This window comes from Rhipicephalus microplus, chromosome X (genome assembly GCF_043290135.1).
Source record: "Rhipicephalus microplus isolate Deutch F79 chromosome X, USDA_Rmic, whole genome shotgun sequence".
NCBI lineage: Eukaryota > Metazoa > Arthropoda > Arachnida > Ixodida > Ixodidae > Rhipicephalus > Rhipicephalus microplus.
The window spans coordinates 141,709,307-141,730,715 of NC_134710.1; the positions used below are offsets into that span (position 1 = coordinate 141,709,307).

Consider the following 21,409-nt stretch of genomic DNA (forward strand, 5'->3'; position numbering starts at 1 on the left):
GCTTCTGCAGCAGCACAGTCTGGAGTCAGACGACGATTATACTGTCTGGTGCGCATGTTGAGGGTCTTTTCGATAGTGGTCGCCTCCGATACGAATTCTTAAACGGTGTTCGGTGGACTCCTTATCAGTCCCGCCAAAAGCTCCTGTTTGACTCCTCGTATCAGGAAATGAACTTTCTTCTCCTCGGGCATGTCCGGGTCAGCGTGACGGAATAGGCGGGTCGTTTTTTTCTGTGAAAATGACAACATTTTCATTTGGTAGCTGAACCCGAGTCTCTAGTAAAGCAGTGGCCCTCTCATTGCGAGTGACGCTCGCAAACGTTTGCAGGGATGCACCGCACAAGACATCCCATGTTTGAAGCGCAGACTCCCGATTTTCAAGCCAGGTCCTTGCAGTGTCTTCCAGGTAGAAAGACACAGGACAAAGGTTTTCTTCAGTGTCGTAGTGGTTGAGGGCAGCCACATGGTCGTATGACCCATGGTCGTATGGTGGTTCTCTGGGTTGATGCATGACGATCGCGGGCTGGGATGCTGCGGTTGTCATTGTCACCACAGTAGAGGTCATGGCCTTGGTCTTCCGCACCTTGTCTTATAGAGGCCCATACTCCGGTGGTAGACCTTGCTGCTGGGGGCTTGTTCGCAGCTCCTGGTGCGCGTCGGTGTCTTCTCCACGATGTGGGCTGGGTTCACGGCTTGACTGGGGCGTCCGGTACATGAACGAAGCAGCTCCTCTACCAGATGTCACGGGGTCGTGACGTGGTTGAAGGCAGGAGATGGAATAATCAAAGCAAACTATTTATTTGGGCGAACCTGTGCCCGCTAAACGAAAAGTCGGGTTATGGTAGCACACTTGCACTGATAGTGGCGCATGCAGCGTCGGCCGTCGATCAACTGATAAGTGTCGAAGCGCGTCAGCATTTATAAACTTGCCATCGAATGTTCTAGCGTTATCCCTAATGGCGATGCAGGTTTTAGAATAATCTGTATAGTTCCCGGAGGGGGCATGATCTTATTGAAATGATCTACTACAGTCCTGAAGCTTCTCGAAGACTGCAGGCGCGGTTTGCGCTGAGAATTGCATAGTGCATTGAGGCGATAACAAAACTTGGGAAAAGGAACGTGGCAATACACACTGTCATCATTTTGTGGTTCACGTGCTTAGTGATGTTCAAGGGAGCAGCTGCTATGCAGGCATGCATGTGTACAGGTTTTATTTTCTCTCTCTCACACACACACACACCCACGCGTGCACATGCACACACACACGCACGCACGCACACATGTAGACGCACACAAAAAAATCTTCAAGGAACTTTGCAGCCTTCTATTTGAAGGTTAGACAATTTTTGTGCTATGCACCTGTTCCATACTTTGCAAACTTAATATCTAGCATGTAATCTACTAGGCATGCATGTTAGGTTGCAATACCCAGAGCTCATAAGGGCTTTTTCAGCTTATATCCCTCCTGAGAAAAATTTGTCTTAGATTTAGTGTCCATATACAGTAAAACCTCGTTAATTTGAAGTCATTGGGGCTGTAAGAAATCTTCAAATTAAGCAGGTTTTTGAATTGACAGAACATACAAAAAGTGGGATACAAGGAACTAAGAAATATTCGAAGTAATCATTGATAGTTGTTTACTTTGCCTGCTTGTTTGCGGCCTAAAGGGTCATGTTTTCCAGCAATGCCTGGTCCAAATTTTGCCGCAAACATGGGGAACAACGGGCCTCACTGCTATCACCGTGGCGGTGAAGGAGGAGCAGTCATAATCAACTGTAATGCGGGCCTGCAAAAAACAAGACATTTTCACTGCAACACAGTGGTGACACAGGAGCAGAATGTTGCCTGCACCTCGCTAAGTCAGCACGTGATGATGAGACTATTCCCCCAATATTTCTGGTAAAATAAATAATTTTATAAGGGCCATTATGACAAAATTTACAATGTGTTATGGCTGGAAAACATGATCATAGAAGCCTCCAAACTTAAGTTTTCAAAGTAGGTATTGCAGGCAAGAGCACTGACAGCAGTGCAAGTACACAAATTACTGGAGCAACTGGCAATTTGAGGTTTGCATACATTGCGAATTCTGCTAAACTGTCCTTTATTAATTTCTTTATATTCCCAGAAAGAATGGGTAAATCATGATGCACTGATGTTGCAAGGAGCATGCAATATGCTGCCCGCGCATCACCGCTATACTGCAGTAAAGCACATTTTGTTTTCCGCAGGCACACATTTCGGTTAATCACTAGACCGTTTTTTAAATTATATGGACACTCTCGGCTGGTTTTTGCCAAAGGCTTTGGAGTTAACCGTCATTCACCGTATATGTATACATTTCATATATATTAAAACGCAAGAAAGAAAAATAGTCCAGAAAAAGACTCCAGCACACGGAATTGAATGTCAGACTTTTCGTTCCTGAGCGCACGGCGTTAGCCACTGAGCTACGAAGGAGCACCTCCTTCAACAGAGCTGGCGACGCCTGTCTCGGAGGAAATAGCATGTTTTCAGCATTACCAGTGAGATAGCACGATGAGCACGCTCGGCATAAAGCCCAGCTTGTCGTGATGCGCCAATGCACGCTTATCTCCTACGCGTACTTTGCGCGGCGTAGGGGGAAAGGCCTTATCCTCATGTTTATCCTGTGGTGGGGCAGAATCGCAAGCCTTCGGCTTTCACCGGAATGATTGCTTTTAGTTGCTAGGTGCACAAAGATCACTTCGCTTGCTGCACAGGCCCTGTTTGTGAAAAGAGCCTGCTTTTCAAACACAGCGAAGTAACAACTTGTACACTTGTTAGTTTGCACTCATATCTGTACCTGTGATTACATTTTGTGCATCATATTTGTTTAAACAGTGCATTTAGTGTTGAGCTGTAAATGTAGTTTGTTCGCCCTCGTCCTGTGTGTGCTGTTTTTGTGCGTTATTTGTGCATGAGCAGCGCGCTGCACATTTGGATGTGCTTGCTGTTATTAGCGGCTAGCAGATCAGAAGCAAGTTGTTGCTATCGCATTCCTTGCTTCGCCCTTGTGGCAAAACTGTGACTTATTTTTTACTTTTTCACTTTGGAAGTAGCTAGGTTTGATGTGATAACCTGCCACTCATTAGTATCGCTACATTGCATTGTCTTATGACTCTTAAGGGCCGTTGTTTCCGCAGATTTGCAGCAAATTCAGGATTGGGAATTAGTACATGGCAGCCAAAGTTTTCAAATTAATCGGACCGGTGCTGACCGCCACTTCAAATTATCTGCTCAGATTTACATTGCTAAATATGAGACAGCAGATATATTTCGTATCAAGGAGGATTTCAAAATAACAGAGTTCAAATTAATGAGGTTGTACTGTATCTGTATATTTATAACACTGCCTGTTAGTGCATCATTCAATGCTCACTGAGCGTGAAAAACAGCATGCCGAGATGTGACAAAGAAAGTGAAAAGAAGCATGCACACACAGCGTAGAGCAGTGTATGTGTGTTTCTTTCTGATTGTTTTTTTCTGTCTTGATGCAGTGTTTTTCATGCTCAGTATTTTTGTACTTTTGCATCTGTACGCGTTATGTGTTTGTGCTAAAGTCAAATATGGTCGGCTATGCTTTGTGCTGCTGCAATGATAGAAATTTTCATAGTCTTAGGGGGAGAAATGTGAGGTGATATTCTTTTTTATGGCTATAATTGTGTAAACTGTCTGTAATCAGTCTGAATCCTTTAAACTAAAAAATACATTGATATGTCTATCTATTACATGGACCTTTTCAGTTCTTTTCTATGCTCATACGAAGATGTAAATGGGTATGGAGACCTTGTGTTACAAAATGAATAAGTTGTTTGCAAACATGATTAAACCTTCACTATATCCACTCATGTATTTTTTTTTCTGCAGGAGATGGCTGCTCTAGCAGTGTTTATGGCTGGAGTCAGCGCTCAGAGACCCTTCCCTGTACGTTATATGGACTCTGCTATTGACCTCTACCTCAATACCTGCAAGTGAGTTAATATTGGAGCCATTTTGTTCAGAGGTTGCTAAGCTTATATGAAACCCATTTTTCTGTGGTTTTTTAGTGCATGTACAAAAACATGTTGTATTTTCTTCAGGTTCTAAAGCTGAGTACTCTGTGCTTTATTAGTGTTTGTTAAAGTTTAAGAGGACTTGTGCATAGTGATATTCTTGTCTGTTTCTGCCTACTGCTAGATGGTTTCATTGTGATTTTATCTTCCAAGTGTCACTGCCTTGTCACAATTTCATAAGAAATGCCTTGCCAATGAAAAGTGCTTCTTGACTCGTCAAGTAGGAAAGCAACACGACATTTTGGTTTGTTAGCTGACATTTTCTTAAAGTTATGCTATGTTGTTGTGTTATGCTATAATGAAGCTGAGCCGGCTAGTACAGTACTGCAAATGGCAGAAAGCAGCCTCTGCATACCAGCATATAGCAGAGTGGAACAGTGGAACTTTATTAATGCAAGGCAGTGGTTGAAGTTGCTATGATTTTGTTTATTTGTCTAAGTTGCTGTATATGTGTGGCTTTTCTGTTCTGTCATTGAAATTTTTACCCTTTAAACAATACAATTCATAGCGAGAATTCAGACTCCTTTGAGAGATTCATTTTCAGTGTACTGGAGGTACAGCCTAGTGCCAAAATAGTACATTCTTTTATACCTATGTTAAGAGAAGATGGTGCATCATCATCATCATCATCATCATCATCAGTGTGACTACGCCCACTGCAGGGTTAAGGCCTCTTTCATGATCCGCGAATCAACCCAGTCTTGTGTTTCCATTTCCGCGTTATACCTGCGAACTGTTTAATCTCATAGGCTCACCTAACTTTTTGTCTCCCCTTCATGCGTTTACCTTCTCTGGGAATCCAGTCAGTTACCCTAAATGACCAGCGGTTATCTGCCTATGTGCTTCATGCCCGGCCCATGTCCATTTTTTTTTATTTCAACTATGATATCCTTAAATCTGGTTTGTTCTCTAGACCACTCGGCTCTCTTCTTGTCCCTTAAACTATCATATTCCTTTCCATCACTCTCTGCGTTGCCCTCAGTTTAAGCTGAACCCTCTTTGTAAGCCTCCAGATTTCTGCTCCGTAGGCAAGTACTGGCAAGATGCAGCTGTTATATACCTTCCTCTTGAGGGTTAGTGGCAGATTACCATTCGTGATGTGAGAATGCATGTCGAATGTGATGCACCCCATCCTTGTTGTTCTAGTTATTTCACTTTCATGGTTCGGCTCCGCGATTACCACTTGTCCTAAGTAGACATATTTCTTTACAACTTCCAGCGTCTCTCCACCCATCTCAAAGTGCTGTTTTCTGCTGAGACTGTTACACATTACTTTTGTTTTGGGCACACTAATTTTCCGACCTACTCTTCTGCTTTCCGTGTATAGTTCTTTAATCATAAGCTGTAATTCCTCCCCTGAGTTACTCAAGGCAATGTCATCAGTGAGTTGTAGGTTGCTAAGGTACACTTCCGTAGCTCTTCCCAATCTAGGGTCCTGAAAACCTCCTGTAAACACGCGGTAAATAGTATTGGAGAGATCGTCTCCCTGTCTTACACCCTTCTTTATTGGGATTCTGTCGCTCTCTTTTTAGAGAACTATGGTGGCTGTGGATCCATTGTAGATTTCTTTCACCAAGTTTATATAGGCTTCTTCAATGTCCTGATTCCATAATGCCTGCATTACTGCTGATGTCTTGACAGAGTCAAATGCTTTCTCGTAATCTATGAAGGCTCTGTATGAAGGCTGGTTGTATTTCACACATTTCTCTATTACCTGATTGATAGTATGAATATGGTCTATTGTGGAGTAGTCTGAACGAAATCTTGGTGGAGCACTTTTTCATATATTCTGTGGGGATGCTGAACTCTCTTGCGTCTCCAATTGATGTTTTCTCTGCACAACTCATACGTTATTTGCATTGCGATATCCCCTCATGGCACAAACTGGGTTGCAAGATTGGTTTAGTCATGTGGTTAAGTGTGGTCACACTTTGGAAGGAGGGTTTTATGCCAGTGCCAGAAGGGCATTCTCTAATATAGTCTCAATAGCATGCCTTGGGCTCTATCAGTGAAAATACATGGGTTTCCATAAACCTAGCATGTTCTTGTGAGGTGCGGAATCTTCAAAAGTGAACTGGAGCCGGAAATTTAAGGCCCTGCTGTTTTTGTGAAATATGTTGCCATTGTGAATTAGATGGAGACATGTAGTATGTAGAGACATCACAAACACAGGGCAAACAACTTATCTTTACATCATGCTACATTGAGCAGAAGTCATGTGAAAATGAGCTTTCGTTATCCATGCATTACATCTCATGCTATAATGTTCTCCATTTCTAGCTTTGTGATACAAGCAAAAATAGTGTTAAAAAGCCTCTTTTATTATTTTTAAAAACAGGGTTGTTTCAAATTATGTTATCTTTGTTTTAAACAAAACATTCCTTTGGACGCATACTATTACAGAAAAGTGGGTGGTTACCCTGATATATTCTACATCCATCAACTGCATGCCTTAGTCTTGCTGTTGCTTTCTTGTGCGTGCAGGATTCTTTCAGCATATCAGTTTGTACATTACCACTTTATTTCTCTGTGATTTCATAAATTTCAGTTTCAACTGAAAAGAAAAAGGCTGATCTCGGGAAGTGCATGTGCATGGAAATATTCTATGCCTATTTAGAGTACTTTTCGAAGTGTTATTGCATTTTATGTCATACCTTCGGCTCTATGTGGGTTTATGGTGTGCAGAGACTGTAATTGCTTGGGGTTCGGTTGGGTGTTTAAAATTTTTGGTAAATATGGCTCTCGCTTCTCCCAGAGTGCCCCAACTGGCAACACGAGCAGCACTACTAAGTGCCGAGTGCCTATGGCAAGTGGGCCAGGCGTCAGTGGCAGCTGGACAACTGATACGGCTTACTAGTGAGGGATCAGACCTGCGCAGTGCCCTGCTACTGGAGCAAGCAGCCCTGTGCTTCTTACGTGCGACACCAATCTGCCCACGAAAATTCGCCTTTCACCTGGTGCTATCTGGACACCGCTTTGCAAAGGCAGCCCATCGGCGTCATGCTCTGCATGCCTATTCTCAGGCTCTTCAGGTTAGGCGCTGCTTCTTGTTTAATTTCTCCACAGGATCCGTTGCAGTGAAGCCCTAGTTCAGCTCATCAGCTCCTCCCTATTTGATTTATTTTGACTTGCGTGAAGATTTTGCTTGTGAATCGATACTCACTTGTATGGTATTTGGGCAAAGAACAGACTCTGTTGATAAAGAACTTCAAAGTGAATGGATGCCAGCTTGTTGATACGGATCCATCTGAAATAAAAAGAGCAGTGCTAATTCAAATATGAATGAAAAAACATCACATGAAGACAGCGACCGTCTTCGTGTGATGTTTCTTCGTCCGTGCTTGAGTCACCGCTTCTTTTTTCAGATAGATGAAGAGACTGGATTAGTAGATAATGCAAAGTTATGAACATTTACCTGTCGTACAGTACTCTAATTCAGCACACCTAGACACATTTCTGTTTCACTGTGTGCATCACATACAGTAAACTCGTCATAATTCAAACTGATAATTCATACTTTCGGTTTTTTCAAACAAAATTCAATTTTTTGGTTGGCCTTCTATTTTTTCAATGTATTTAAAAGCCTTTTAATTGAAACTTCATTATTTGGTTAATTCATACATTTTGCACGTTCATGCCAGAAAATAACTGTTGCTTTCCCACTACTATTTAAAAGTTTGTGTGCTTATATAATCCCAACAGTCTAAAAATGAAAAATAAGCACCTGAGGCCTTCAAGGAAAAAGGCTTTGCAAGTAAACAAATGTTTAAAATGAAGCACATCCATCGTAAACCGTTAAGCTTCTCAACTGGTATAGAGAGCTTTGTGCTAAAGGCACATACCTATAGCAATAAAGCAGTTGGCAATCCACGATTTCTTTGAAAGGTCTGATCAGCAGTAAATGGCCAATAAACTTGCGCACTTAACACCTCTGCTTTCTGTTCAATCTATGCAGTTAGGGCTCAAAAACACTTGAAAAATTTTAAATGTGCTAAAACCAATGCTTGCCCCCGTCACGGTGGTCCAATGGCTAAGGTACTCGGCTGCTGACCCGCAGGTCGTGGGTTCGAATCCCGATTGCGGCGGCTGCTTTTCCTAAGGAGGCGGAAATGTTGTAGGAAATGTTGTGTGCTCAGATTTGGGTGCACGTTAAGGAACCCCAGGTGGTAGAAATTTCCGGAGCCCTCCACTGCGGCGTCTCTCATAATCATATGGTGGTTTTGGGACGTTAAACCCCACATATCAATCAATCAATCTAAAATCAATGCTTAATCATAATGTGTGGCATCGCCTTGCCCACAGTCACCTATCTAAGAACTTCTGATAATTCAAACTTCTTGATAATTCAAACAAAATTCAGAGGTCCCTTCGAGTTTGAATTAATGAGAGTCGACTGTATATAAGCAAAGAGTTAATAAACTTGCATTTGCTTTGAAATAATACTGACATGCTTGTCACCATGTGCGACAACCTTGGAAAGCTTTTAAATTTACCTTAATTTTTTACCTCATCTGTCATCGCATGCTTATAACGACGGATACGGAGCTGCTGTAATGTGGTTCCACCGAAAGAATGCATCACAAAACAAGCCATCTTTATCCTGGCATGTGGGCATGAACATTGAATTGCATAGGAAGTTGCATGATGACAAAACTGTGGGAGTTTTCACATTCAGGGATGGTGCCCAGCTTCAGGTGGCAAGAGATTGGTGAAAGCTAATTGAGCGAGCTTATCCAACATACATGAACGTTGAGCCTGGGGGGGATGTGTCATGCATATGTGATATGAAGTCTATTGACTTTTTTTCCGTGGTTGCAGAGTTCTTGTTTATTTGGATTTCACAGGATCAGAAAAGAATTTCCCAGAATACTGAATTTCAAATTATCAAGAGTATCAGAAAACTCAGTCCAGATGTGTACTACATTGATGCACTTCTATTTTCTCAATGAATATGCTAATCCAGTACATATTTTGCATAAAAGCAGTATTAAACGCCAAGTGCAACTAAATTTTACATGGGCAGAAACGGCCATAAATGAGTAGTATACATACAGTAAGTTACGATAACGGCAGTGAAAAATCTTGCAGTTGTGTTAAATTAAATTTATAAACGGTGCTATAATTGCCAGCAAGCAGACGACACGGAGCTCTAGCGGTGTGCCCTGGCGAATCGGACAGAACCGGATATGACAATTACTACGGAACGTCACCGCGTCACTCCTTGTGAGCAATCCTCCCTGTCGCTGAATCGCTCTGTGCGTCTGTGCTGCCTTTACACCGCCTAAAGACAGTGCGTTCGAAACATGTTCATGCTGCATTGAAGTCGATAGAAAGTCAAATTCAAGTCAAGCAGCGTTTCTGAATACGGGGATCGGACACTGGAAACCCACCATTGGGAAGTCCGGACCAGCGTCCGATAAAAGGCATATTCACGCAGCTTTCTTAAGTTAACACTAAGGGGCGTTTCCGCAATGTGCGTGCTCGAGGAGCGCGAAGCAGACGATTTTTCTGTTGTTCATGTCACTTCTGGTCAGCCATAATGGTGTCATTTTTTCTAGTTTCGGTCTCAAAAACACCGTTGTTTGCGAGTTATTTTCTAAGGGAAGCACTTGTATTTCGAAAGCGGCATTTGGCAGACAGCACTATTTGTAGCTAGACTACCTATATATTGACTTTTTGTGGAGTGCGAAATTTCGTTGCTGTTGGCCTTTAAACTCTCACTTCTTATAATCTGACTTTTTCACAATGTGACCAGGGTGCAGGGTTTTCATGTCTTAATTGATCTGAATTCTTTCCCCTTTCAACCTCCATACTGCCACTACCACAACCATTACCAACCAGCTATATGTTACAATATTTTTTTTTTGGTAAACTGACCAGTAATGGTAGTTTACTGCTCTTAATCTTCAACAGCATCTATGTTTTGACTTTGGTGACTGTGCGTGCACAATGCTTAGAGTCAAAACATAACTATACTAGCTGCCGTTTACACTATGGATTAAACTGTGATCGCCAGCGACACAATCATAAAACACCTTTGAAGTTCTGAGGGTACGCATATTTCTTGCACACGCACAGTCAGAACATTATGAAATGTAGACATTACATCTGCTGCAGACGAAACCGTGATCAGTAGTTACACGATAAAACAGTAATGGAACAGCTGCACCATTTGTGCCATTGTGCACCAAATGTGTCTACCTGCACTATTCTGCGTCGAACCGCCCCTGTTGTGCCAAGCTCGTTTATCAGCACCACACTTCATCAAAACCAAAATTTAGCCACAACGTCCGACAGCCATGAAGCCCGTGGGGGTGCTATTACCCCCTGTAAAGTCGTGTGCGCCTTGTGGTGCACATGTGTCCCGCAGGTAAACTGCATTTAGGGTTAACAGGTATCGAGTGATAGTTGGCGCAGGGTTCACCATCATCATTATTGAGATAGCCCATACCCCAAAACAAGGCTGAAACGTCGTGTTTTTGGTTTCATTGATAGGGTTATAGTTTCGGTTTCGACAAGGCTGTGACCGGTCCGCGCTATAATGACAGGCATCAGAGCAAATGGCTTGTGAATCCTTCTATTTTTCTACATGCTGTGCCCGTAACCTGAAAAGATTGTGAAAAGGGCATCTTTTCCTGGAGCAGCCGTATCTTCTTACACCAACGTTTTGTAGTTACGCAATATCATATTTAGAAGAGTTGGCTGCCAGCCTTACAATTTCTTCCGAAACCATTCATTCCTTTGGCTTTGCAGTGAAGCTGTTTTTTTGTAACCTAGTGGCAGCGGTCGGAAAAGAAAAAAAAAATGACGGCAGTAACAGTGCTAAAAAGAAGCGAGGATGATGTCCAGTTCCCAGAGCAGCCTAGCAAATACAGGTGTACCGTACTGCTCATCAAGCACATTGTTGAATATTAGAAGAAGGATGATGATGGGACTAGTGCGTGACGACCGATTTGGAACGGCCGTCAATGGGGGGGGGGGGGGGGGGACGCATTCATGCAATGGTGCTCTGGGCAATAAAGTCACCTTGTTTCCCATCTTCCCAATGAGGAGGCTTCTTTTATTCTTCATGCATGCGCATATTCTCGTTCATTTTGCCGCACTTGATGCTTGCGTTTTCAGGTTAAATAATGGGCGGCTGTACATAGCTAAAACAATTACAGTAGCACAGCAAGGGTGAAGCAACGAATGCGATAGCAACGAATGGAAATGTTATACGAAGTGAGGCTGGCAGCTAACTCTCTTGGATCCAATCTTGCGTAACTCTATGAAATGCTGGTGTATGAGATATGACCACTCCAGAGAACAGCGCTTCACGCAGTCTTCTCGCAATAAGAGTGCGACACGTAGATAGCCGCCTGCTGATGGCTGCCAAGATAGCTTGCGCACCAACGATCGCGACTACGACGCCTATAGAAGCAAAGCTCACAGTTGCTGGTCTAGTCAGGAGTTGGATGTATACGCATCTCATCCTCTTTCTTCTGGACCAAATAAATGTCTTTTCTCTCTCTCTCTCTCTCTCTCTCACAGTTGCTGCTAGGGCGATACCTCACCCCCCTCACTCGCTTCTTTTCATGCTCTTTCAAGACTGGTGGAGCGCTGCCTCCAGAGCCGGTGGATGTTGTCTCATGCACCCTCATAACGATGGAGATGGACTCGCGATCTTTGCTTCATCAGCCGCAATGATTGTGATCTTCGTTTCAGCTGCCATCATTTCCCCCATTCGTGCGCTTTACGTGCGGGTAGATCACGCAATGCACAGGGTTAAGTTGTCAATATGGGCTTTATATGAAACATAATGGCAACAGCAAAAACCAGTCGAATGTGTCGATGTATTTACTATTGCAGAATTTAGTAAGTGTTTGAAAAATGCAGCATTGTATTGCTTAACGAGTGGTGTGTAACGGGGCCACATCTGCTCCGAATGTTCTAACTGCTCTAAACTTGCACGAAAAGGCCCTTCTGGCTGCTCCAAGCCTGCTCCAAAAGGTCTTTTCGGCTGCTCCAAGCTTGCTATAAAAGATACTTTTGCCTGTTCTCAGGACTGCTCTCAAATTCATGGACTCTGTTCCACCCCTGTGATAAGATAGCGTTCTTGTAGTTCTAAAGGGACACAGAGCCTACAAGCACTGTATCATGAGGAAACTACTGTAAAACCTCATTAATTCAAACTCTGTTATTTTGAAATACTACTTCAGCGGTCCTGTATCTTGCAATGTAAGTTTGAGTGGATAATTTGAAGTGGCAGTCAGTTCCAATCCAGTTAATTAGAAAACTTTGGGTGCAGTGTACCAATTCCCAATTTCGATTTCGCCGCAAAGCCACGGAAATGTCAGCCCTTGAAAGCCACTAGACAATGAACTCTAGTGATACCACTGAGTGGCAGCTGAAGTATCCCAGCCTCGATACTTCCAGCATGAAAAATAAAATTTGAAACTGTCTTGTGATCGGCTAAAAAAAAAAACTGTCTCGTGACCAGCTGAAATGTGCGCCGGCGAAAAACAAGACATGCTTCTTTGCAAGGTCAGCGTGTCATGATTTACCCATTCTTTCTGGGAATATAAAGAAATTAAGAAAGGACAATCTCTCAGAATCCACGATGTATCCAAACCACTGAGTGTGAGTTGCTCCACCAATTTGCGTGCTTGCACTGCTGCCGGAGTTCTTGCGTGCTATGTCTAATTTGGAAACTCTGTTCAAAAGCTACAGTGATCATGTTTGCCACCCAAAAAATTTTGAATTTCGTCACACTGTCTTTTACTAAGTTTTTTATTTTACTAGAAAGAATGGGCGAATGGTCTCATCATGACGTGTTGATGCAGCGTGAAGCAAGTGACATACTGCCCGCGTATCACTACCGTATTGCAGTGAAGATGTCTTATTTTCTGCAGGCACGCATTTTAGTTCATCAAAAAAACGTTTCTTTTTTTCCAATGCAGCAGTGATGTCCGGCATTCCCCTTTGTTTGCAGAAAAACTGTAAAAATGGAAAAACCACATAATCCTTGGAACCGCAAATTAGCCAGCACAGCAAATCACCAGCCCTGATTATACTTTTGATAGTTTCAAATTCCTTGCATCCAACTTTTTGTATGTTTTGTTAATTTGAAAGCCCTCCTAATGCAAAGATTTGTCATGGTCCCAGTGACTTTGAATAAATGAGGTTTTACTGTACTTTTCCCGCAGCTGTTGGTAATGAAACAATATTTACTATCGAAGTGATCATGGCTAGCATTCACACATTTCGCATGCACTCAATCAAAACAACCCTAGTTTGCTACTGCAGCTGTGGATGAACCCTTTGTCACCAACAATCATGGCTCATAGCCACACTTTTCTGAGAGCCCGTGACCACCAGTGTAATAGTTATAGGGGGTAGCCACAGGAAGGCATGATGCATTTTGGCCTCCCTGTCATTACCTGCAGTTTGCATTGATGATGATGGCGATGTAAACTGTGCTGTGCCTCATTTGGCTGGACACTAATACCAGATTTGCTTATTTGCATCACGCATTTGCACCTTTAATGCTTGGCATGCTATGAGGATTGTCTGAATTAACGGGTGTGAGGCAAAATATATTCAAATTATTGAGAGTTTTTGATGAAAAATAATGGATACATTAGCCAGGCTCAGAGAACAAGTCTGAATTACCTGACTTTATAAATTTATGATGGTTGAATCAGCAAACTTTTACTGTACTCAGTTTTGTGTGGTTAGAGAGATGGAAATAAATGCTCTGGAATTTAAAGATTTTTGTGTATATTTGCCAAGTTTAGACGGCATATACCTGCAGCTGTGGCTGTCGAGGTTTGCATTGTGCATCAATAAATGTGTGTACCACATAGCAACTTTCTGAGATATTTAGGATAGCTTTAGGGGTGTAGACTGTGCACTAATATTAACAGTCAAACCTGTATATATTGAGCCCAAAGGAGATTATAAAATGGATTGATATATTGTTAATTCAAAATATAAAATATGCCTACCTTGAGCTCATCTGAAAATTCTGCATGTCCTGGACATTCCTTAGTGTAAAAGTGGGAGTTTGCAAATTTGTTTTCTCCAAGGTTACATGAAATGCCCAGTCTTGTTTACAACTCAATCCACATCTTTGTGAAACACATGTATAGTACTGGGAAGCTTTCTGTGGTCTCAAAGCAGTGTGTTAAGCCAATTTCTGACAATGTAATGACAGCAGGCAGTATGCTTCACTGCATGGTAGTTCCCTTTTGCTATTCTCTTATCAATAGCTTGGTGACACCTTTTAGTTCACTGCCACTGCAACTGAGCCGACTATTGCTCAAGTACCATGGCGAGTAAAAAAAAAAATCACTGGTGCTAGGCTTTTGGCCGTGACTTCTCTAAACAGAAAATAAGGGAAGTTGAAGAGCACTGTGCTGCCCTAAATAAACTGCCTTCACCAACCAGGTATGGTAGAACAGAGCAAGTGGATGCACCTGTGTGAGTTTTCTTGAGTGTTTAGTAATCGACATATATCCGGTTACATTTAGGTTAGAACACTGAGACATCATTTTTTTTTTTTTTTTTTTTTTTTGCTGCAGGTGTATCAAGGCCGTGGCTGGAGCCTTGCCGAGGGTCATATGCAGTTCACTATTGGACGGCAGTCTGCACAGCTAAAACAATTAGTTCGTGCCAGGGAAGCATTTCATCGCCTCTTGGCACAGCGAAGCGCTCAGAGCCCATCTCAACAGTTGCTCTTTCTCCGAGAGTTCCTTCTTGTGCTTAGGGTAAGCAGATATTGTTTTCAAATCTTCGCTTTTTCTTATGCACTAATGAGACTCTAATATAAGGAAAAAATTATAATTGAAATTTTGAAACTATGATTGCCTCGTGATAGCCTCATCTTCACTCTGAAGTGAAATCTCATGCTATCACCAAAATTCATGAAATTTTCTCATGCCACATTATTGCTTATGACAATTCAATCAATCAATTCAATCTGACTACCGGGTACCCGCAAGGAAAGGAAATAGAGCACGAGTGCCAAGAAAAAAAAAAGTAGTCGGTGCATCTGTATGTGTACCACATATGCCGCATGAAAAGCAAAATGCAAGCCACTTCTGCTGCGTACCCTAAAGAAGAACAGATAGTTATTTCAAGGGTGAGTTGAGGCGATGATTAGGTTGCACTGGACTGAACATATCCTTAGCAATCCATGTAGGTAATCCTTTGCCATGTCTGTAATGAAGTGACGGTGAAGCAGACTATTGCTTTTTCAAATCAAGCCATTTATTATGTATTGGACGATGCTTTGATGCCATTTTAATTCACAGACTGGAGGAATTGGGCTCACGCCTGGTCTCTTGCTGCTCTGCTTAGCCCCAATGTTTGTGCCTGTGCATTCTTTGTCCTGTTATGATAATCTTTGAATGTGTGTCTGATGTCATCATTAGCAGAAACAGTATAATTGTTTCTTCTAAAAAAAGCAAATACTACCAGCAAAAAAATAAATCTCCTGCATAGTTTGTTGAGCCAACATCGGCCCTTGACTGCTGGGCAAGACGTCTATTATGCAATGCAGGCATGGTTTATAAAACATGAAAATAATACTTTGATACATGTTACTGCCAAAGTTCCACCAAACCAATACCCCATATAAGCCTTCTAAAAACATGTTAAATTAATGCGACCTCAAAAGTGGCGAAACAGCCCAGTGTTCCTGTGTTGCTTTGCAGTTTTGCACTTTGTTTTGCAGTTTTGCACTTTCCTGCGCTGATGGTTCATGCATTCACATCATCTACAACTTACTCAGAAACACTTTGTATCAACCTGTATTGTAGTGTACTCTATGTGATATACCGTATAAACCGGACTATAGGTCGAGTGGGAATATAGGCCGACCCCCCCAAGTTCAGGTTACCAAAAAAAAAAAGGAAAACAACCCAAAATTGCCGAACGACATTTATTTGCGAATTCAGCGCACTGCACCCCGATCGTCGGAGGTCCCCTCAACCACCATCGTAATTGTTCCTATTCGTCAGACGAAGCACGACTGCCTTCTGAAGACGAGAGTTTGTCGCTGGCCGCCTCCCGCAGTGTGTTGTCTTCCATGCCATACAGCGAGTTGCTAATGGAACATTTCTTAAAAGCATTTTCCACCATGGAATCTGGCAAAGAACCCCAGGCGGAAAGCACCTAGCCACAAACAGTCGCAGGCGGAGGCCTCTGTAGGCGGCCCGTCGTGTCTTTGGGTTGTCACCAAACATTCACTTTTGGTGCTCCAGCCACACTCGGTCCTTGAACGGCTTGTTTAGTACGTCAAACAGTTGGAGGGTAGACGTCATACCACCTGGTATCACGGGGAGGTCCGTTTTTTCATCGCCCAGTGCGTGCTTCACAGTGTCGGTTAAGTGACCACAAAACGCATCTAACACCAGCATGTTGCAAAAACGCAGCAGTGCACCTGGCTGATGGTTCCAGACTACTCGTATCCATTCAAGCATCATGACCTCGTCCATGTATCCCTTTTTGTTGACGCGAGTGACAATACCGGGTGGGAACACTTCCTTTGGCATTGTCTTACGTTTGAAAATGATGAAGGGCGGAAGCTTTCTACCATTTGCCATGCATGCCAGCATGACGGTGAAGCGCGAGTGCTCGTTGCCAGTGGACAACATCTTCATATGCCACGCCACGCTGCATGATCATGGTCGATGAAGGCATGTCAAACCACACGGGAGTCTCATCGGCATTGTCAATCTGCCCCATCATGTAGTTGTTCTGCTCCCGAAGCCAGTTCAGGAAGCCTTGAAAGTTTATAAGCTTGTCCTCGAACTCGTCTGGAAACTTCTGACAGATGGATATGCGCCACCGGAAAAAAATCCTTTGCGTCTCATGAATCGATGCACCCAAGAGTTTGGTGCACGAAACTCTTCTCTAATGAGCCCTGTTTCTCGAGCAAGTTTCACATCTTTTTTGCATATGGTATCCACGGTTACTGGCAGCGAGCACGTATGAACTTCCCACACAGTTTTCTAGCGTATTCTCCAGCTGCAGATCAACCGCACTTCGCCCACAAAATGACATTTTTCGAGGATTGCACATCTGCAGCTTCCTTTTCTGCACTCTCCAATAGTGCACGCTTTTTTCTGATACACCAAAGCGGTGCTGAGCAGCCATATTCCCATTCGCTTCTGCGAACTCAACAACCTCTAGTTTAAACGCAGCTGAGTACTGCCTTCTCATACCGCTACTCATATTCAGTGAACAAAAAAAAAGACCGCTAAAAATGAAACACAATGTCAAGCGGAGCGAGAACTTAGAACAGATCAGAGGAAAATCATGAACACAAAAAAAAACAGGCAAGAGAGAAGAAAAAAAACAACCTGCTATTGGATTTGAATGCGAACATGGCCGTGTCCAGCTTCTCATGCACATGCAAACCACATGTTCCCAGACAGTGGTGCACTGTCGGCTAGACACCGCTATGTAAGACGAGGGGCGACTTTAGCTCGTTGTTTTATTGAAAATATCTCGACTTATATTCCGGTTTATACGGTAGTCTGTCTGGGATGTTTCTAAACTTTGTATAGTAGATCTCAATGATACGAATTTAAAGGGAGCAGGCAAAGTATTTGTATCATCCCAAATTTGTGTGAACCAAAAACCAGTTAAAGCTGATTATAAAGATGAACAGGAACTTTATTGGGGTCAACTACTACTTGCTAAAAGAAGTCCATGATCTTTCTACCTTTTCTGCTTTCACCGCCTCTCAATAAATGGCCGCGGTTTCCTCATTCATGCTGCTGGTGCTTAAAGCACGTTCACACTTGTCATCAAAGGGAGGGAAAGCGGCAAAACTTATTGGAAAATCACTCGCTTTCGGCTTAAGCGGCTGGAAAAATGCGCCGCGAAGTCGACTCAGAAAAAAAAATCAGTTATACGCCAGAATTCAAGCGAAAATGCCAGAACATCCACGAAACCATGTCTGCGCCCACCGAAAATTGCTCACATTCGTTCTGCCTACCGCTGCTGCCTTAATTGCTTGAGAATTCATTCCATTTTGCCCATTTCCTGAGCAATAAAATTCGTACCGAGTTCTAGTTATGCATACAAAGCACTCCAAAGAAACAGTTTATACCAATAAAAACATTGCTTTGGGAGATACACCAGTAGAAACGACAAGAGCAGACGCACCGGCAGCGGCGGCGACAGATTCAGCCGGCAGTACAAAAGTGAGCAAGGCACGTTAGGGCATGCCGACTCGCTGCTGCTTCACCTTCTTTGACTTCGGGTGTTCGCAGCGATCATAATTCAAACCAGGCTCTCGATGAACGCGTACTTGTAAAATTCATGAGCTTTGTTGTGCTGCGTTGGTAGTTCGCGATTGCGCTGACGCGAACCACCGCCGACGCCTTTGCCGCTATGTTGAATTTGCGGCTCGTTGTTCACATCACGTGGTTTGAGACCTAGTGCAGCCGGTGTAGCCCATGCCATGAAGCAAATGGGCGATCTGCTATCGCGTGGCGAAAAAATGTGTCTCAGGCAGATTTTTTTGTGTCAGTCTCGCAGCGTGGTTTTCTGGTCACTTAGGTGGCAATGCGGGGGAAATTCCCGTGAGTTTTGCCGCGTTCACTCTCTTCGAGGCATGGTGTGAATGGGCCTTCCCGCCACAGACAATCCAAGTTGCGCCATTCACGTGCAGCGGTCAATCGCGCGTTCGCATCATCCGCAGTGACTGGCGATCTCGGTTCTATAACACCGAATCACGGTGTATTTTGGATAATGTAGTCTATCCAAAGGAATCTTAAAATTCGTATCATCTCGAAATTCGCATCAACTGTAATCGTATCATCGAGATTCTACTATATTATGCAATTCATATCCACGATGATCTTGTCATCAAGACTGTACTGTACCTCTCATACTACACTTTGTGGTTCTCCATTCCTCTGCTATACTGCTTCAAATGTGCTCTTGATAATGTACAGCCACATCTATGTCTGAGCAGAGCGCTCGAGCAGCCGGCTTTTTTCTACGGAGGAACACCTTGCAGCAGTTGCAGGCATTAACCTGGTATGCCTAGAAGTTGCTATCATGAGGCATTCAAAAATTAGTTTTGTGAACTACTTCTAGATGTATCCTAAACCAAAACTAAAGGTTTCTGATTCTACCGCACCCATCATCTTGTCATAGATGTCTCGTATACATATTACATAATGCTAAGTAGTTCCATACATTCTAAAGATTGTGAGACATGATGTTTTCGACTTGCTTAAAGATTTCCACTAAGGCGCTGCGGGTGCTTTGGCACTCTACTGTTTATTTAACTTGCTCACATTTGTGTTTAGTTGTCTATGCCTTTTTCATGTGCCATTTCGATCTTTTGGATTTAATTCTGGCCCTCCTAAGAGAAAGTTGTAGCACTGTTCATGAAATATTATCGTTAAGTATACGCTCCGTGCACGATGAGTGGCGCGCTGCCTCGCGGATGTCGGAGCAGACTGCCGTTGAGAGCTCGAGCAGAACCAAACGCTCTTCCAATGTCCGCTAGCACGTGGTTTATCGGAATCATGAACTGCTGCGTATTCGATTGTACCCAAGGGTACACGTCGTGTCCTGCGGGAACAATGCTTGATAGTTTCTCGACTCGTTCCTGCTTTATTGGGCTGCGAAATAAATGGATTACACTTGTGAGTTGTGAAAGGTGTTTGGTTCTCGCTTCCTTTGCCGTATCTCGTTCTGCCGCTGCATGCTTGAAGTGGTCTCAGGCAGCACCTCTGCAGGTGCAATGACATTTCGTGATCTTCCTTCTGCCATAGAGCAGGTGAGAAAAGAAAGTTATGCAAGGTATTTTAATTCACCTTATGTCTAATGGAATGCTTTAATGGACCTTAATAATTATTAACTCGCTCTACCCTTTGGAATGCATAGTGAGGTCAATTAGTGTTTTGCTGGGTTGATAGAACCATTAGTTAGGGACCATCAGTGAATGTTGTTACGTAGCATATTACCGTAAACACAATTAGCCACCTAGCAGCACTATGCGAATGCAGTAGGATGAAACTGACACTTTCATGGGTTGGTTGACCCTTATTAAACTGCCGCAACCCACCACGGGAGATCGACCATGAAAGTGCGGGGGCCTTGTTATATTAAGAAATTCGTTGATAATCTCAAAATGCTTAGCAGTAGATTGTTTTCGAAACAAGTAATTGGCTTGATACCCCCCCAAAAAAAAACACTAACACTGTTGAAGCTTGATTTAGACAACCTAAGCATTCAATTTGTTTCGTCTCGTGCAGTAAATCGCATTCGTCATTGCAAGTGCTTCATTGGCTAAACGCTAGTGATGCCCCAACGGAAAGAACGCTGAAAGTGATTTACTGAATCCCATCTTTCCGAGTGGTTTATCCAGCAGTATTTTTCTTGGATTGGTAAACAATCTGCATGTTAGATTGGTAAACAATCTGCATGTTAGGAAGAAATTATGTAGATTGAAGAGTACCAGAACTACAAGGTGAAAAACGAAGCTTCGCCAATGCTATAGTGACAAATGCGCATTCTGAAAAAGAACATAACACTAGAGGTTGTAGTGAATGAGAGAGACATCATGCTGGTCGAAGTGACCGTGGCCGAAGGGATCGCCACTTTACAAGGTGAAGCGAAAGACGAAACGGGACTGCGGTGTCTTCTCTGGCTGAAATAGTAGTGCGTTTTCTTTCTTGCCCGCACCTCAAGCTCTTGGCATAGCTGCGCGAGCGGTGTGGTAAAGACCATGATCATGATGAGATAGGATGATGTCGCAACAATTTCAAGCAAAATAATTCGCGGGAGTCAATAGCTGAAAATGGCGTGACACGAAGGCACAAGAAATGAGCATGCCGACGGCCACTCACCAAAATTTCTATGGTGAATGGCCGTGAATCCATCAATATTTCTAAATGCTCAGAGTATTTTACAAGTACGCAGATAGTGTGCACACACCAATAATATTCTAAGTAGAAAAAAATGACAGCTTACCGCGACAGTTATGAAGCAAGCATCTTGCACTGCACACACCTGATGCACACATTTGCTGTCAGTACTGACGACGGGCAGCAAGGCGATCACTAACGGGGAAAACATGGCTGCTTTGATGCAGGTTTTCTTATTTATTCGTAGTGGGATTGCTGATGAATGTCTCCCTACGATATCTTAAAATTTTGCTCGAAGAACCAATGCGGCGACCACGGGCACTTTTGTCACCATAGCTCTCAAAGCAATGTGGAGCTGCTGTCTGCTGTATGATTCTCAACATTGTGCATGCGCCGCAGCTTTCACAGCAGCCCCTATAGGTGTAGCCCCTGTCAGCAGCCCCTATCACAGTGTAGAGGA

General features: G+C 43.2%; 1 protein-coding gene across 3 annotated transcripts in view; it reads left to right on the forward strand.

Annotated features, from left to right (window-relative positions):
* l(3)76BDm (trafficking protein particle complex subunit 8 homolog l(3)76BDm) overlaps positions 1–21,409 on the forward strand; it is a 223,669-nt gene that overhangs the window by 86,647 nt on the left and 115,613 nt on the right. For all 3 annotated transcript variants that reach the window (XM_075877897.1, XM_075877898.1, XM_075877899.1), the window contains exons 11-13: positions 3,888–3,991; positions 6,828–7,104; positions 14,635–14,820. In XM_075877897.1, the coding sequence (XP_075734012.1) occupies positions 3,888–3,991; positions 6,828–7,104; positions 14,635–14,820 (567 nt within the window). The remainder of the gene's footprint in view (positions 1–3,887; positions 3,992–6,827; positions 7,105–14,634; positions 14,821–21,409) is intronic.